Source organism: Pleurodeles waltl, chromosome 9 (assembly GCF_031143425.1).
Source record: "Pleurodeles waltl isolate 20211129_DDA chromosome 9, aPleWal1.hap1.20221129, whole genome shotgun sequence".
Taxonomy (NCBI): Eukaryota; Metazoa; Chordata; class Amphibia; order Caudata; family Salamandridae; genus Pleurodeles; species Pleurodeles waltl.
In genome coordinates this window covers 542,663,763-542,680,700 of record NC_090448.1, presented here as the reverse complement: position 1 = coordinate 542,680,700, position 16,938 = coordinate 542,663,763, and the positions used below count along the sequence as shown (strand labels likewise).

At 44.2% G+C, this 16,938-nt stretch overlaps 1 protein-coding gene across 1 annotated transcript; it reads right to left on the bottom strand.

The window, feature by feature from the left end:
- Positions 1-484: 484 nt before the first annotated feature.
- On the bottom strand, positions 485-12,187 carry DACT1 (dishevelled binding antagonist of beta catenin 1). Its single transcript, XM_069207465.1, has 4 exons — positions 11,379-12,187; positions 5,781-5,913; positions 4,712-4,867; positions 485-2,914 (listed from the first exon to the last, which is right to left on the bottom strand). The coding sequence occupies exons 1-4, from the start codon at positions 11,694-11,696 to the stop codon at positions 1,080-1,082; spliced, it is 2,442 nt and encodes an 813-aa protein (XP_069063566.1). The 5' UTR covers positions 11,697-12,187; the 3' UTR covers positions 485-1,079.
- Between the last annotated feature and the right edge of the window lie 4,751 nt (positions 12,188-16,938).

Sequence of the window (16,938 nt, the reverse complement as noted above, 5' to 3'; positions counted from 1 at the left end):
GGAGATTGATTGGTTCCTGAAATTAGGATTTTTTTTTTTTTAATTACACATGAAAATATTGGATAAATTAGGTTACAGTGATTTGAGGAGCTGGAGAAATTAAACCACCCGTCTGAATAAATAACTGGGGCAAAAAACATGATAGCATAGTAGTAAAACAGTGTACCTCAAGTTAATGATTCCAGAGAGAGATTGAAGGGGGGGGGGGGAAATCGTGCAAGCATGTAGTGCCGACTGGCGAGACCTGAAACTTAAAGACTCCCTACTCCCTGAGACAAACAGTCTCAGGCTGAAAGCCAAGATTTTACAGTAATCAGTGATCCAGACAAACTTGAAGAAAAAAAAAAAAAAAAAACCTTTAAACTATGGACAGACTTCAATCATATTTTTAAGACATTTCCTTTCATCCCATTTCAGATCAATTGTACAGACCTCGCTCCAGGTGTCTGCAAGGCATTTTCATAATAACCAGATTAAGGCAAACTATAAAAGCAACCAATTTATTACCAAGTAAAATTGTGTTATATAATTTACGATATAGAAAAAACAAGTGTATACATAATGTACATTATTTTTGCTTGGCTGGATTAAACCAATGTGCATGGGCATGCGGTCATGCAAATGCTTGAAGCGAAAAGTCCTTTGGGTGGGATATACTGATTACGGCTTTAACAAAGATAGGCTGAAAGGTTGCTTTTTTGTGATGTGAACTAATGAGAATGACTTAATACACATAGGCATTGTGGAGGTTTGAACACAGTGAAGAAACGCCAACATAGCGCTTCTGAAGGCAGCAATGGATACGTCCCTGTATAGTACTAACGGCTGCAAAAGTAATCAGCACCATTAAATCCATAGAGGTGACCAGGTTCCAGGGTACTAAATTGTAATTTAGGTCAATAAAAAAGGAAGTTCATACTGCGCTTATCATGAAAGCAAATTTCTTCCCTCCTAAAGAAATTTCCTTTCCCAAGATGGCCATACATTTTGACTATTAAAGACTTAATTTATACTAAACATTAAATATTTTAAGAAAACAATATGAACATATTTACATATACAGGTAGTGGCAAAAAAAATTAAACAGTTGTCATAAGTTTCAGAGAGCCTGATCGAAATCTGAGAATTTTCTTCTTAAGGTTATGCGAAGCCTTGATCTTAACAAAGGCCTTTGCGGTTTTTTGCAGTTCTGTTGCAGTGGCAGTTTGCATAGGAAGTGTCTGAACAAACTGAGACCAAATAAGACCCCCACTTTCCTCAGAGTCGCTGGACGTGGTGCTCTCTCCAACAAACTCCACCTCACTGAGGCTAGACTCGCTGTCCCCAAAACAGTTGGTGGTGTAATTGCTCTTCTCATCTTCGCTGGTGTCCACCACAGTGGAATGGAACAAGGATTCACACTCCGCTGAATATTCAGAGTCACTTGCAATGTATGCATAAGGGCTGGGGTAAGGAAACTGCACTTTTGCAGAAAGAACTCCAACTGGTTCCATTCCAGGCCTCCGTCTGGCTCTTCTGAGAGCTTCTTCATAAGACATCTCAGCAGAAGTCTTCCATCTCCGGTAATCACCTCGCTTGTATTTAGGTTTAGCCAAAACACCTTCTTTGCCATGTCCAGGAGGCCTTTGCAATGGTTTGGTCATTGTAAGCGATCTGCTCGGAAGGCCATTCTCTATCTGCAAATGAGGAGTCTTCTTGGTTTTCGGAGCAGGTCGCTTTGCTTTCTTATTCACATCCACGTCCTCTGAGAAACGACACTTCTTACTCACTTTGTTTTTGTCCTTCAGTGTCTGAGAACCGTTTTCAATCACATGTACAACACGAGTCCGGTGTTTCAAAGTTGAGCTTTTAACAATTTTTACATTTTTTGTGCCTTTGTGAAGTTTAACACCTTGTTCCTGGGCTGGTATGTACTGCCCCTTCACCAGCAACCCTTCATCAAAACTTTGTGAGGATGACCCTTCACTCTTGAAGTCCAGTTGGGGTCTCTCCACCAAGGAGGGTGCAACTTGGTAGGGAGATCTACAATTGTTTTTGGGTGCAATCTTTGTAGGGGGCTGAATAACCTTGTTTTCTTGATGTGATGTGGGGTACATGCAAGGGCTTTCCTTTACAGGTGCAGTTGGTACAGAGCTCGGTGCTGGATTCTCAACGTCCACAGTCACAACAGGACTCAACACTGGGGATAACGTTTTAACGTTATTTCTTGTTACGTTTGTGCTTGAAACTTCGTTCACGCCACTTGGTGGGTAGACACTGGAGACAGGCATCCTCCGGCTTTCCAGCTGTTCACTCGGCAGTTCTTTAGACCACTGCTTGGGTGAAGAAGATGAGCTAACATCCAAAGCGTTTGTTCCTCCGGAATGTAAACATGTTGGCTTTGCATTCTTCATGTTCGCACTGTTACTCTGAGAAACGCCACCGGTCTGTCGGAGACAGATGCTACCATGTCTTAAAATCCCCTTTGAAGGGTCTGCGTTCACACTTGTTCTTGGTTTGTTAGTCCTTACGGAATGCACTTTTTTCTGTATAACACCCAAAATGTAGCTGTCCAGTTTCTTACTGGAGCATGGTACATTGCACAAATTGTTTTTAGAAGTTTCTAATGTAACACTGCTCGTTTCAGATTCAGTACAACCATCACTCGTGTGGCAACCAAGTCTCTCCTCCTTCAGGCTTCCCATGACTGACACGAGGAACATCGGGCTCTGCACTGCAACAGCATGAAGCGGGCTGGGATAGCGGTACACGTCACTTCCGTTCTTAGACACCAGGTCACACTGATATCTGGGGTGGACATCAGCAACCACATCAGACGAGCTGGAGTTAGGGGCAGACAAAGAGCGGCGGACCACACTTGAAGCTTGGTCGTCGTTTTGGCTTCCTTTGTGATCTATCCAATCTAACAGGTCGTCTGAAATATAATCAAATAAAGTATTGTAAGAACACATTCGTAGAAACTCAACAGTCGCAAATACCTGATCAATTTCTGGAAGCTATAATTGTGAACGATAAATTTGCTAAGGACACTCAAACCCAAACTGACAATGTGAAGACACTGTCAAAACTGAAATGAACACATTTTAGTTGGCAGATATCAGCATAAACCATCCAAAGCAACTAATCTAAAAAAAAAAAAATAACGGTAATTATGGCCTGTGATAGGGGATTGGAAAATAAAAAAATGCTATTCTTGGCCAACATTATTTGAGTGAATTCCTTTTTAACTTTTTAAAATAAAAATCTCTAGTAGTATCTACAATAAATCGATGGCAAGATTTATAACAAAATGATTTAGGTACATGTTAAGAATTAAACTAGTTCAAAATTGTTGGCTTGGGGAGCGAGCACTCCCTTCGCAGTAGAATCACCTTCATGGATCTGTTGCTGTATGCAGACTTACATTACAGCAGGTAGCACGCATCATCATCCCAAACAAGTGCCATTAAAATGTGTAAAAAACAGAAAATGTGCTAAAATCATAATACAGATCCTCCTCTGTATGTTAAAAAAAAAGAGGTAAAAGCTTCATAGAGGTGTAAAAACTACCCTAGGAAAAGGCAAACTGAAATAAATGCAATACCTTAACTACCACTGTAGAAAGGACTAATATTCCCTAAAAATAAACCAATGCTTCCAAAACAAACATTCAATTTCCAGAGCACAAGTACAAACTTTTGCAAGGTTGGGATGAAATGCTTCTTCTGAAACTGAACAAAGTAAAAAATATTTGCCTCAGTGGAAATCCAACAATATTGAAAAATTATTGATTTGATGTATGAAAGTCAGTTTTGGAGGTCAAAACATTGCCTGCCCCTTAATTTACAGGCACATTGAGACAGCTGGCAGATTGGTCTCTACCTAGTATTTGAACGATGTACATTAATGGAATCCCCATAAGTACATATTCAAGTGCAAGAAAGTATCCTCCAGCGAGTTGAACAGGTGCCAGGTGCATACTATCAGCCGTAAAATAATGAAAAATGCACTCTCTGGGAGTGAGGCACCAGCTGCAAGAACAGATCAATCTGAAGAGGTCAGGGGTTCAAATTCCAGCAAAGCCCCACCAGCCTTTTAACCACGATCTCAAGGTAAAACGAGAACCAGCCACAGTTTACCAACAACAGAAGGGGAACCTACAGAGCAGGCTGGGAATTTGCGCTAAACAAGATTAAACTCAAGACTGGTAACCACTTAATTTCATTACTTGATTCGTTTTTGGCTAGCAATATCAGGAGTCAAGTGCCAACTTGCCCCAAAAAGTTTTCAAATTGGCCTGACACCATGCCTTAAGGAAAGGTGTAGAAAGCTTGTACAAGCTTATGGACTCTACCTGTGCCAAAAGAATAGGCTGGAATTAGCATGATCCTTGATAGCACAACTTGTTCTAGCTCTTCAGAAGCAACTCAATGACAAGAGCAGATTTGACCCTTCCGGGCTCTACATGTCATTTTTTACAGATCCGAGTGGATAAGAAGGGATCTCTGTGGACCCTGATCCTAAATGTAAGACACTAAATATATTTATGTTAGCTCATGTTCAAAAGCCCATTATGGGGTGTATGATCTACTTTCGTATCTCCCCACGTATGAGAGCTGCGTAGATCACTGAACTGTGGAGGACTAATCAGAGCAAACCAAATGGTACCATCCCACACTTGAAGGCGCTTCAGCAGCTGCCTTTCGGCGGACTGTGGTATTGCAGCTCTCACCTGTAGATTTAGGACGGCCTTCGGGGATGGTCAATGAAGCCTCCAGGGGGCTGCCGAAGCAGGTGCTCGAGTGGCAACTGGATAAACATTCACTGAAAACAGAGTTGGAGGAGTTGGACAGGGATCCAGATGTGCCGTCACTCAACTCATAGAAACCTGGAAATACAAACGTTGTTGTTGTGTCATGAGGCCACAGTTTATTTCTGAATTACAAGGATAATTTTAAGCACGTTTCAAAATCACAAATCAGATGTCACTTGAAGAGGTTAGCAGAAATCAGTGGTGAACGAAACCTTAATTGCCTAGTGGTGTATACCCAGATCACCAACATTTGCATGTGCTGTCCTCATTCACAGGGCGACAAACAGATGACTGGGTTGGGGAGTATAAAAGACCTGGTTCAGTAAGGTACTTCGGCACTCGCACATAAGGCAAAGCCATTCCAGCCCTAACAAAAAAAAAAATCTGAATTCTGTAACACACCACGGAAAATAAGTATCAAAATTACAAAAAACAAAAAAAAAAAAAAAAAAACAACAACAAAAAAAAAAACACTTTCTCTTTTTTGAGTGATGCAGTTAAAAAGATCTCATTGAAAAACATTAAACTGATTATCAACATACTACACTGAGTGGGAAAGTGGGTACATTGGCAAAATAAGGGTGCATTGTGTCCTTGTGTAAGCAATGAAAATAGCGATGTGCTCCACTCCACCCCCCATTCGTTGGTTAGTAAAAGCCATGACTGGAGAGCAGTGGGCCACTCATAACCCTAGGCCCGAGTACCACCGCACCCAGCACACTAATGACGGCTTTGCCCCATGAGGGGACAAAAGGTGGCAAAGTGTGGTTTCACTAGATAAGATGTAGTTTAGCATGGGTGACAGACTTGTCCAGCGCAAGAAGTGCATAGGTAATTCTAAGGGGCAAGGGACAAGAAAGTTGGTATTGTTCATGGGGCAGAGGAAATAAATAGAAAATCCCAAAGAGAAAAAGAAAATGCTAAATATAAATCCCCAATATATTTCCGCAAACACATATCAGCCATCAAGGCTTTGTGTTATGCTCACCTGAGCTAGGGCGGCTGTCTGTCTCATTGTGCTCATTGGGTGTTTTTTCACCATCAATGCGCAGGTCACTGATTTGTTTGTCTAGTTCGTGAAGTTGAGTCAACAAACCAGCATCTCTTCTCCTCAGGCAGTTCTACAGGAAAGAAAACACAGGTGTTTACAAAAAAAAAAAAACTTGGAACATGTTAATGTTGTGTCAATTCAACAATTTCACATGCAAGCCACTTGTAGAGTATAATGCTAAGTAGTGAAGACAAGGGCAGCTCTTTTTGCAACGGGGCGAAGCAGGGTGGGACCTATTAATGTCAATGTAATACCCTTTTAAAATTTAAGCACAATAATCCCTCAATTAGCATAAAACTCTGAAGGATTAAAGATAGTGTAGACGTAGCGTGTGATCAACACAGCGCTGCTGGGTGGTTTGCTTTAAAAGGCTGAGGAAAAGTGTCGTGGTCTAAACACCCACTCATCAAATCCAAGCAAAAGTGTTTAAATGGTCATTAATCCCTTATTAAAGCATAAAAGAAGCCCCTTTCTGTATAGCAGGGGTAGCTCTGCTCGCTCTTTTGAAAATAAGGTTATAAGTAGTCCTTGGCAAAAGGGTCACTTCAACAAAAGGGGGTGATCGTGGGGCGAGCACGTGCCTCAAAATGTCTGAAAATACTAACATTAAAATAGATCTACATAAAACATATTTAATCTTACAATGTGATGGGAGGTATCCCATAACGTTTTACGACCAGGATTTAGCCAACATTACATTGATACAAAGTCTTGCTCAAAGTACTGTGTTTGACTTGGAGGCTTCATGTGGGATCACTGTGCTTAGTTTTGAAGACAAATTCTAATGCTGTTCATTCATATTTTGCTTGTTAAAGCTGTTCTGCAGTTGCAGATTTCTTATTGCCTCCTAATTTGGAGGCCTCGTCTACAGTACTACATCCAGCTTAAGACCTATGCTTAAGTCTTGTGACCAGTACTCAAGGCACCATCTGTAATAGTGTGTTCAGATCTAGAGGCCTTGTTTGAGTATTATCGAAGAGTCTACAATGTTTGATGGAATACTGGGTTGTTCACAGGGAGTAGTGTGTACAGATCTGGCCTGATCTTGACTGCTGTTGTGTACAGTTCTGGACCCTCATGCGGAATACTCTCAAAATTTTGAGTACTCAGAATAGTTCGTATTGGCCTTTTTTTCATCTGGTCGCAGTACGACTACGGTCTATCTGGGGACGTGCCGCCTGAAGGATTGAAAGACTATGATAAATGTGTTATTGGACAGGTCATAGGGGAAATGGCAGAAGGATGTCTACTGTACACACCGGGTCAAACAAATGACAGTCCCAGACATTCGGAGTGCCAAGTATAAATAGGAGCACAAGAGGCAGGCAGTTTTTCTGCTGAACATTAGTCTGCGCACTTAAGACAATGGGAGTCTAGAAGGGAGTGGAGTTGGGATCACTATTAAGAAATGGTTTCAGAAAATGAAGTGTCCAAAAACAACCTCCACCAGCAGTGGAGTCAAAGAGCGCAAACATATTGGCAAAGCCTTGGGACAATCAAGCTAATAGTAGTGAGAAAGCAAGAGAAAAGTCTAAATCCCACTGAGCTAGCAACTGTGTCAGACCTATGTACTAACATTCCTGGAGCTGGTTGTCAAGAAGTCACTTGAGGAAAGGTAAGGACAGCAATTTCTCTTCAAGTGTTCCTGCTTGCAGCTTACGAGGCATGTTTGTAGATCCATACGATAGCTACCTAATCCGATCACCAATTTATGAATATTAAGAATAGCTATATCTTTTATAAAGTTTATTAGTTCAGCCATTGTGCCGGTTATCACGGACATGGGCGACAGGCTAGTGATTTCAACAAGCATATTTTAAAAAAAAATAAAACACAGTGGGCATTCATTAGGGTCAATGGCCATCTAATGTAATTTTCCATGATGGCAGTGAATTTTCAAAGGTAGACTGAGGTCACTTCCGCCAATTGGTCCTCTTGGTGAATGTCATTGCATATGGGCCCTGGATGCAAACAATCGGTCCTCAAGCCCTGCTGCAGTACTTGAAACCAATTATCCCGTCAATACTACAGCGCAGCATGGAACAAGACTTAAAAAAAAAACTCTCACACAAAAATACTTGTTTAAATAGTGTTTTGTTTAAATTTTGTTTTGTTTTCAAACCCGAGTTAAAAGACTGTTAAATTAAAAACAAAAAAAGATTTAAATTCCGCTATAAAAAGTCTTTATTTCGACCGACTACATTGGTTTTAGAGTTACTGCAAGGGTATGTAGCAAACCAAAAAACGTTGACCTGTATTAATCCCAGGATACTCTGGGACTGCGTGGTCAGGGGTCTCACTGCAAGCTACACAGACGTCCAAATGTTGATTGCTTTCGAAGCCGGGGCCTATTTACTCTCTGGGGCAGGTAATTGAAATGCAAAGGGATTATTTAAACAGCGGCTAATGATACGGTTGGTCTGCTTTCTCTTATCCGAGGAAGATGGCAACATGCAAACAGGGCTCCGGCAGGAATTCTGAAAGACAAAGAGCCTTTTGTTCCCCTTGCTGGAGGGTCGTGTACGTTTTTTGTTTTTGTTCTTTTTAGAGGAGGGTAGGAATACGACTTAAGGGGTTGTGGCTGCTTCCTAACATCCTTCTGCCGGTGGTTTGCGTACTAGCTCCGTGTCAAGTTATCCGTAGGACCACGTTGTCTCCAATGCAGGGCGTAGGGGTGGATTATGACGGGGCAACCTATGACCTAAAGGATTCTGGGACATGGGCTTGGGCCGAGACTAGAACTAAAAGAGGGGGCAAGGCCAGGGCAAGCTAAGCAGAGGCGCCAACGCTAGTGCATGCTAAGGCAGTGTATGCAGCATACTGCAATGCCAGCGCTTCCCAAAGGTCCCAAGAAGAAAGGGTGCTAAACCTAAAGAGATCCTGGCACTCATTTTTTCTCTGGATACGCCTAAAACCACGGCCCAGACTGGCCATGGAGGCAGGTCCCAAAGGCAAGACTGCGGAATTGTTCTGCAGCACCAAGTGCCCTGCGCATGAGCGATCGAGCCAACGAAGAGAGTAAACTACCAACGAGTGTTAATATCCAATGAGGCGATGTAGGAAGAATACCCCACCATTCGGGAATGCATGAAGAATTAAGCCAGTATGCACGCGCTTCGCTTGTGGTTCCTTCAGGTTGAAAAACATTAACCACGAAACTTCATACGTAATACACGCATTATCTAATCTAGATCTAAAATGCTCTGCCATGAAGGAGGTCGCCATTCAAATCTCCATCAATAAAACAGGACACTGATTGCTAATGCAAATAAGTTGGTCAAAAGAAGCTCCAATTCATACAGATTTTATAAACGTACTTGTTCCAGACAAGTGGGGGGGGGAGGGGGGCGGAGCCCGCAGAAGGATTGTTTGGATCGCGCGCGCCCTCTTGCGGACACTGAGCAGAACAGAACATTCCTCGGTGCTCAATTGAGCTTCATTCCAGGGGGAGCCAGGTCCCACTGCCACATGAGGGAATAGCCATGCTTAGCATAGAAGGGAAGCTGCGGAAAGGTAGAAGGGTGCACAAATGCACATACAAATGACTAACGTGAAACCTTCTGCGTGGCGTCAGGACCAGACACATGCAATCTGGACTGCAGAGAAATTTGCAGATTTCCTGCAAAAGGCACCGCGAGCCGTTTCTCGGACCTCGCGGGCTTTCTGAGATGTCTGCGGAGGGTCCTGTGAAGGGCTCACCTACCTGGTAATTCCCTTGGGGGTATTTCCACCTCAATTGCGAGATATGCGGGGCAGAGACGAGCAGCCCCGCGGGGCTGGCTAGTAGTGTGTAACAAGGGACACGTGGGCCGTCGCTGCAGGGGTGGGGTTGTGCTCTGCATCCGATGATGCGGTTCGTGGACCGAAAGTACATGTCGACAAAATACCACAGACAGGGCGAAAAGGCTGCATGCGGTGCCGGCCCAGGGGGGATTTTGGGTACTTGACAAGGGAGATGTTGATGCAACGGAAGTATAGTGCCCTGCACACCACGACATAGAGCACTAACACGGAGTGCACCGATGATATGTCTGACGTGGTGCACAAAGGAATGAGGTAGCGCACAGAGAAACGGTACAATGACGGGAGTCGTTCAGTACAGAAAAAAAAAAAATAGTAGACAAGCTATGTTAGTGGGTCAGGGTTTGGCTTGTAGCCTAATCTGGCATCTGTTAGACATAAAACGATTGTATTGGTATTGTACAGCGCTTTTCCCCTCCTTGTGAGGACCAAAGCGCCCTTTAAGTGTTTAAGTAGCGACCCTACTTTCATTATTTGTACAGCGCTTCATTCCGCTGGCGAGGTCGTGAAGTGCTTCGACACGCATTGGAGTTCCCGAGCGCCCTTAGAACGCAAATTGTGTAGAAACGTTGCACCTCCTGAAACGCAAAACAGGGCATTCTATTTTTCATGCAAATTCACAGCGTTCGCCGATCGCAAAGTCACAACGTCCAGATGCGACCAACTGAGCAGTCAATGCAGTAGTGGCTGCACGTAGAGATTAACAAACCGCAAACAGTCGATGGATAAAATATGTTGCAAAACGGTGGACGTGGATAAGTGATCTAATGCCCGAGGGTGAGGTTTGCCCAGGCATTTGGCACGAGGTGAATTTTTCCGGAAAAAAAAGGCTATGCTGAACGTTTATATGCAAATAAAGATTTGACACAAATTGAGACTTAGTACATTGGGAATGCATTTGAGATATCTGCTGCGAGGATGCTATGGGTTGTTACAGAGGTGAGGCGTGTTTAAGGTGTGGTATTAAGTAGTATATTTTGCAGGCCGAGAGCTTTTACAGGGGCTAGGTGCATGTGTGAGAATTGCTTGTTTTGTTTTTAAGCACTAAGAATAATTGGCCCATATCGAGGGTTGTTTATAGTGGTGAGATTTGCTGAATTATTGAGATTTGCTTAAGTGATGGTATTTGCAGTAGTAAAAGGTTTAGTGCTCATAGTCGACTATTAAGGGATGATATTTGCACCGGTTGTATTTAGAGCAATGCAATATTGGTGCAGGTGGGGTGAAGTTACAAGGGTGGTATTTCGGAGACGTGAGATGTGTACCGTTTCATTAAAGGCGATGAGAGATTTGGAGCAGAGCGAGTGATGGTTGCTACACTGCGCGAGATTTGGGACATCTGTGAGATTTGCTAACGGAGTGGGAACGCAGTAATAAAAAGTGATGCCTTGATTCAGAGCTGTTACTGGGTGAGATTTGCACCAAGGATGCATTTACATATTTAAGAGACTTACTATAGGTTGAGGGCTGTTGTAAGTGTGATATCTGGGGTGTGCGGGATTTGCATCGTTTAGCAGTAATGAGAAATCTGGCGCAGAAGCAGGGTGGTTACAAGGGTGACATTTGGTGTAGGCTTGAGACTTGCGGAAGGTTGGGGACGTGTTTGCAGTAGTAAAGGGGTTGGCAGAGATTGAGGGCTGACACTAGGGTGATATCGGGTGCACGTGTGAGATCTGTTGCAGGGGAATCAATGGCTGTCACAGCGAGTCTGTACCGTACAAGAGAGCGCCGTACCAGCTGCTTCCGAAGGAGCAGGATGTTCTCCTCCAAGATCCGCTCCTCCAGGCTGCGGGGCTCGGGCCGGGCAGTGCTCCGTGCCCCTGGACTCAGCGCCGCCTTCACCAGCCCCTCCTGCCTGTGCCGCAGGTACTCCAGCTCCCCCAGACCAGCCAGCGTGGCTTCCAGGCGCTCCCGAGTGCGCTGGCGCTCCGATTCCGCCTCGCCCTTCTCCCTCCAGCCTCGTGGCTCCAGCAATCCCGGCTTCAGCATCCTCCCCTGACTCTCGGGGGGCTGCAGCCGCTCCAGGGCCACGGGGATGGCGGACTTCAACATCCTCCACGGCCGCTCAGGGCGTCATCCCACCGGGAAGAGACATGCGAGTGGGCTGCCCTCTCCGGCAGTATATTCCTTGGGGGGAGCGCCCCTCCCCGGGTGTAGGTTCCTTGTGGTTGGGGGAGTGGCCCTCTCCAGCTGTGGGGTCCGAGCCGCCCAGGGGGGCTGTTGAAACAGTTGGTGAAGTCCGACCATGGGCTGATATAGTTTGCTGGAATGGGGGATCCACTACTGGGGGTATATTTGGGCTCACATTCCACTGACACCCCTAGGGGACTACTCCAATATAGTCCGTGCACCAAATAGTTGGCAACCCAAGGTCCGGTGTCGGTGTCCTGACAATCGGGCTCTTTTAGAATGGATCAAGTCTGCTCTTCTAACCCCAGTCCGTCCTGCTCTCAGAGCTGCTCTGCGTGCCGCCTCCCGGCTCTCACACTTATAAGTGAAGACGCAGCTGACGTAGCGCTCGGCCGCGCGTTCCCCTGCCCAGCCACTTCAGTGCACGCGCGTCAACTCGCGGGGGGCGTGGCTCGCGGCTCTCACCTCTCACCTTCGGGCCCACGAGCTCTGTTGTTTTTATCACATCAGGCCACTCCCTGTCCATACCTAGAGATAAGCTGCCTTCCACTATTCCTTAACAACGTTGCCAGAGGGAAGCTTTTGGCTGAATTCACAAAGGAAGTGGTAAAGCTGCACTTGTAGTTTTGCACCTATATGTGAGCGTATAATTACTAAATTCTGGAATTCATACAATTCCAAAGAATGCGTATGAAATGCTGTGCTAGGCAGAGGATGTTATGCTTTTTTCTGGGAAGGTCATGTGACATACCTACTGGGATGCTATTCCTGCTGCGCAAAGTTCACCATTACGATCCACTCCACACACAGGATATGTATCCCCCTGGCAATAGTTTTTCCTCAGTGGCGAAATGCTTTTCTCCACAGAAACAGCCTTTACCTACATCCTTCCCATATCCGTGGGTGCCCCATTCACTTTCCACCCTGGAAAGAGATTTGCGCCACCATTTGGCTGGAGTAAAAACGTTTTCAGGGTCGAAAGGGGGAAAGAGAAGAATAGGTGGATACCAACAAACTTTCATGTTTGTGAGCGTAACCCCATTTTGGGACACTGGCTTTTCCGCCGTCTGAGTGGGATCTACGGCTGCAGAGAACTCTGCACTCGTGGCGTAGATCTACGCACACTTAAATGGGTTGGCATATGCCCGGAATCCATTTGTCAATTCCTGGCAACCATAAGTAGTGTCAATTCAGTTTTAAAGATTCCTTTATTGTTTTCAACAGCTGCATTTCCCACACAATAGAGCTCCTGTTTTGGTTTTCTAAGAACCCTTAGGAAAATCTTTAAATTACTTCAATTTTTAGCCAAAAGACTTCTTACTTAGGCTCTGATTCTTTCACGTCTTGATTATGGGAAAAAACTGCTCCTGAGCTCTCCTTCGCATTTTCTAAAGAGACTTCAGGTGGTGCAGAATGCTGCTGCTCGCCTACTCACAGACACCCCCAGACATTCATCTGTCACTCCAGCCTTGGCTTCCCTCCATTGGCTTCCGATTGAACAACGCATTATTTTTAAAGCTATGTGTTTTATTCACTGAGCCCTTCGAAACAAGGTTCTAGTCCTCCTCACACGAATGATCACTCCCTCTACCTCCCAGAGAATACTCAGATCTTCTTCAGATCTTTTAATTAACTCCTTTCGTGCTAAGAAAGTTAGATGGGGGTAGATCCTTCGCCTGCAGAGCAGCTAAGATCTGGAACTCCCTCCCCTTGGAACTTCGTCATGACATGCCAGAATCTTCTTTTCGTAGAAAATGGAAAACTGTATTGTTCCCTGTTTAGGTCTGTTCCTCTCACCTAATGATCTTCCTCAGTGCTGGGAGGCCTTCGGGTAGCCATGCGCTCTACAAATCCTCGAAACTTAACTAAACTAAACTAAAGCCCTTTGAATGTTCCTAGGCCTTCAGACTTGCTGATAGATCTATTGGTCATCTTTACATTTATTTCAGGTAGCAGGCACCCTGGCAAGAAGTCTTGTTTCTTCTACTGCTATCTGCCTCTGAGAAACAGCCGTTAGCACAACAGCCGAACCATGCACTTCAGTTAGAACATGGCCATTACAATGAATGTGACTTTCCCTCGCATTCCTTTACCATGCATGTCATTACAACATGCCTTAGGGTAAGCAGTGTTGGACTTTAAAGTCTAACACTTTCCCTACTGTAGCACAGACTAGAGTTGGAATAGTACATTATACTGTTCCAAAGACCAGTGCTTTCCATAAGGCATGTCGCTGAAACAATATGTGTGGTAAAGGAATGAAAGGTTAAGACACAAACATTGTAAAAAATACATAGTTACAGCATGCATGGTAAAGGCATGTGTTGTTCTGACATAGAACCCCGCCTCCACCTCGGCCTAAAAGAACTGGAGATCACTTCCCTGTATGTCATCTCATATGAGAACCGTATCAATGCTGGATGCTAACAGCAAATATTTGGTTTTGATTCTGAATAGTGCAAAGTCCAGACAGACCAATTAAAAGGCAGTAGTATTGACACCTTATTGGCAGTCACATATTCAGTTTCAGGAAGAAAGGAAGTTGCATTTGGAATCCAACCTGAAACTTTCCAGTCACAGGTCTTGACATCAAGTGTGGTAATCCACTTGGATCAATATGGTGAGACCTGTACATGTGTGTGGCCTCAACCAAGCTCATGTTTCAACATCCTGATAAGCAGACTGAAAACGTCCCTTTGGTCAACAGACATCCTTCTGCAGACGGGATTCAAAATATTTGATAAGCTTGTTGTCATTTCACTGAAATAATTTTCAGAGAATTTGAAAAATGGGTCCTCGTCTTAAAATAACTTTCCAAAAACTGGTTTAACATGTTTTGTATTGAAAGCTGTAGAAGCTACTTGCTGTCAAATTATATTTCCCAATTTTAAAGATCTGTCAGTAGCCTATAAACACTGTCAAATACACTGAAACATATTCTAATTGTATGGGGTTAGACCAATGTTTAAAATGCACAATTTATCACTCTCATTTCTTGTATTGTCCCTAAGTATAGCTCCATCCCTTTTATTGAAGTGTTAGCCCCACCTCTATTGGGTAACCTGCCCCCTCCCCTGAAATTCAGGTCTAGTTGCACCCTTGCTACAAGTTCACTTAGGTGGCAGAGACTAGACCTGAGGGCTGGTGTCTTGTGTTTTTTATGCTCTTCTTTTTAAGTGGCACCTCTTTAAAAGGGGACATAGTAACAGTCCTCACGTTTTCTGTCGTTAGGATTGAACACTTGTTAACATTTGCCACCTTCATATGGCCATCTACTTGTATGATGACGAGGATGTGAGCATTGCACTTTTCTATTGCTGCCTATCGTGCGTTTTTTATCTTGTGCTGTTAAAGTTTCAACTCTGACATTTTACTGTGATGTTCTTGAAAAACCAGTAAAGAAATATCGACAAAAAATAAAAAATACTAACGTCTCTTGCTAGAACATATTGCAAATAACATAAATTGGACGACCAAACAAAAAGTGATATGCTGTAGGTAGGTGAATTTTCAAGAATGGATTTGAGCCAAACATGTCAGAATGACATACTAGAAGATCACCAGGAACACTTCTTTTATTCACCAGGAAAATATTTTCCTCCATGAGCAATCTTTTAGCCTCCAACCATTGAAATATGGGACTGTGTCAGGCCAGTACTCAGTGCCTGAGTAACTCAAGGACAGTAAAGCAATCCTTGTAACGTGTATTTTCACTGCTTAGAAAACAAGGAATTAGGTAATACTGCAAGCTTTCTGTACCACCAAATACTCCTTTTTAGACTTTGAATTTCATGGTTAGCAACGTTAAACATTTAAGGCCAACTCTTGGAGGGTGGTGAGGTAAAATGCCTAGATGAGGTTGTAAATGCAACATTTTCAATAAATAGAAAGTCCACACAAAGGTATTTCTTTTCTTATACATGAAATACTTTTATTATCAGTAAGGTAATATGACAAATAACTGTAATATGTTTTATAGCATCACAATATCTTTGCATTTTAAGTTACTCTGTAACCTAACTGAGATCTAAACCTAACCTGCATGACCAAGGTGTACATTAGCAAGGATATTCCCCACTCAACAGCCAAGCACAACATCTGCAATGTCCTGCTTGTTAATTTTTTTTTCTCCCACTTTTCAGGTTTCGTTTAAGACAGGGCAAGAGCTATGTTTTGCAAGACATGTTGTGAATTTATAGTGGGCTTAGAGCCTGCCCATTGCTTGCCATTGGATGGCTTCATTGTCCCTTTGTTTTGCTTGCTTTTTATGTGTCAGATTCTATAGGTACTACAACCTCTTCTTGTGTTTTTCTCTCCCCTGGTGTATGGATGAATTACTTGTGACTTCTGCTGCTGAATCTGCAGGCGCTACGTTTTCCTTCATGTACTTCACACCCCTGCATGTTCCTCTTTCTCACCTTCCCTCAGCTGCCATTCTTGATTCCTCCCCATCCACCTTCCCTTCTATCCTTGCTTCCCCACCACCATTTTGTCTGTTTGCTCCACTAGCGCTGCCCTCCCACATCCTATTTGCTTCCCCAACTCCTACCACCTGGCCTCCGTTGTCTGTGTTTCCCAATGCCCACCTACTCACACTCTGTTGTCCGTATGTTTCCCCATCACCTCCCATCCTCTCTCTGTTGTTGCCGTGCTTCTTCATCCTTTCCTTACCACCCACCGATGTCCATTTGCTGCCAGAGCCTCCCCCACCCACAATCCATTGTCAACTTGCTTCCCCAGCACCCCCCACCCTCGGTAGTGACCTTCCTTCCCCATCCCCGCCTATCATCATCTATTGTCGGCTTGCTGCCCTAGCTCCACCCTTCCACTTCCCTTTATCAGCTTGCTCCCCCATCCCCTCCTGCCCATCCTCTGTTGTCAGCTTGCTGACCAATCCCCTCCCACTTACCCTCCATTGTCACCCTATCCCTTCCTGCCCACCCTCTGCTGTCAGCTTGCTTACTCAGTCCCTTCTTCCAGTTTTCCTTTGTCACCTTGGATCCTCAGGCCATCCTGCTCTCCCTTCATTGTCACTTGTCTTCCCCATCACCTCCCAGCTGTCAGCTTGCTTCCACATCCTCTCATATCTTTTGCTGTCAACTTGCTGTTCAATACCCTTCCATCTGCCCTCTGTTTTCAGCTTGCTGACCGAGTCCCTCCCACC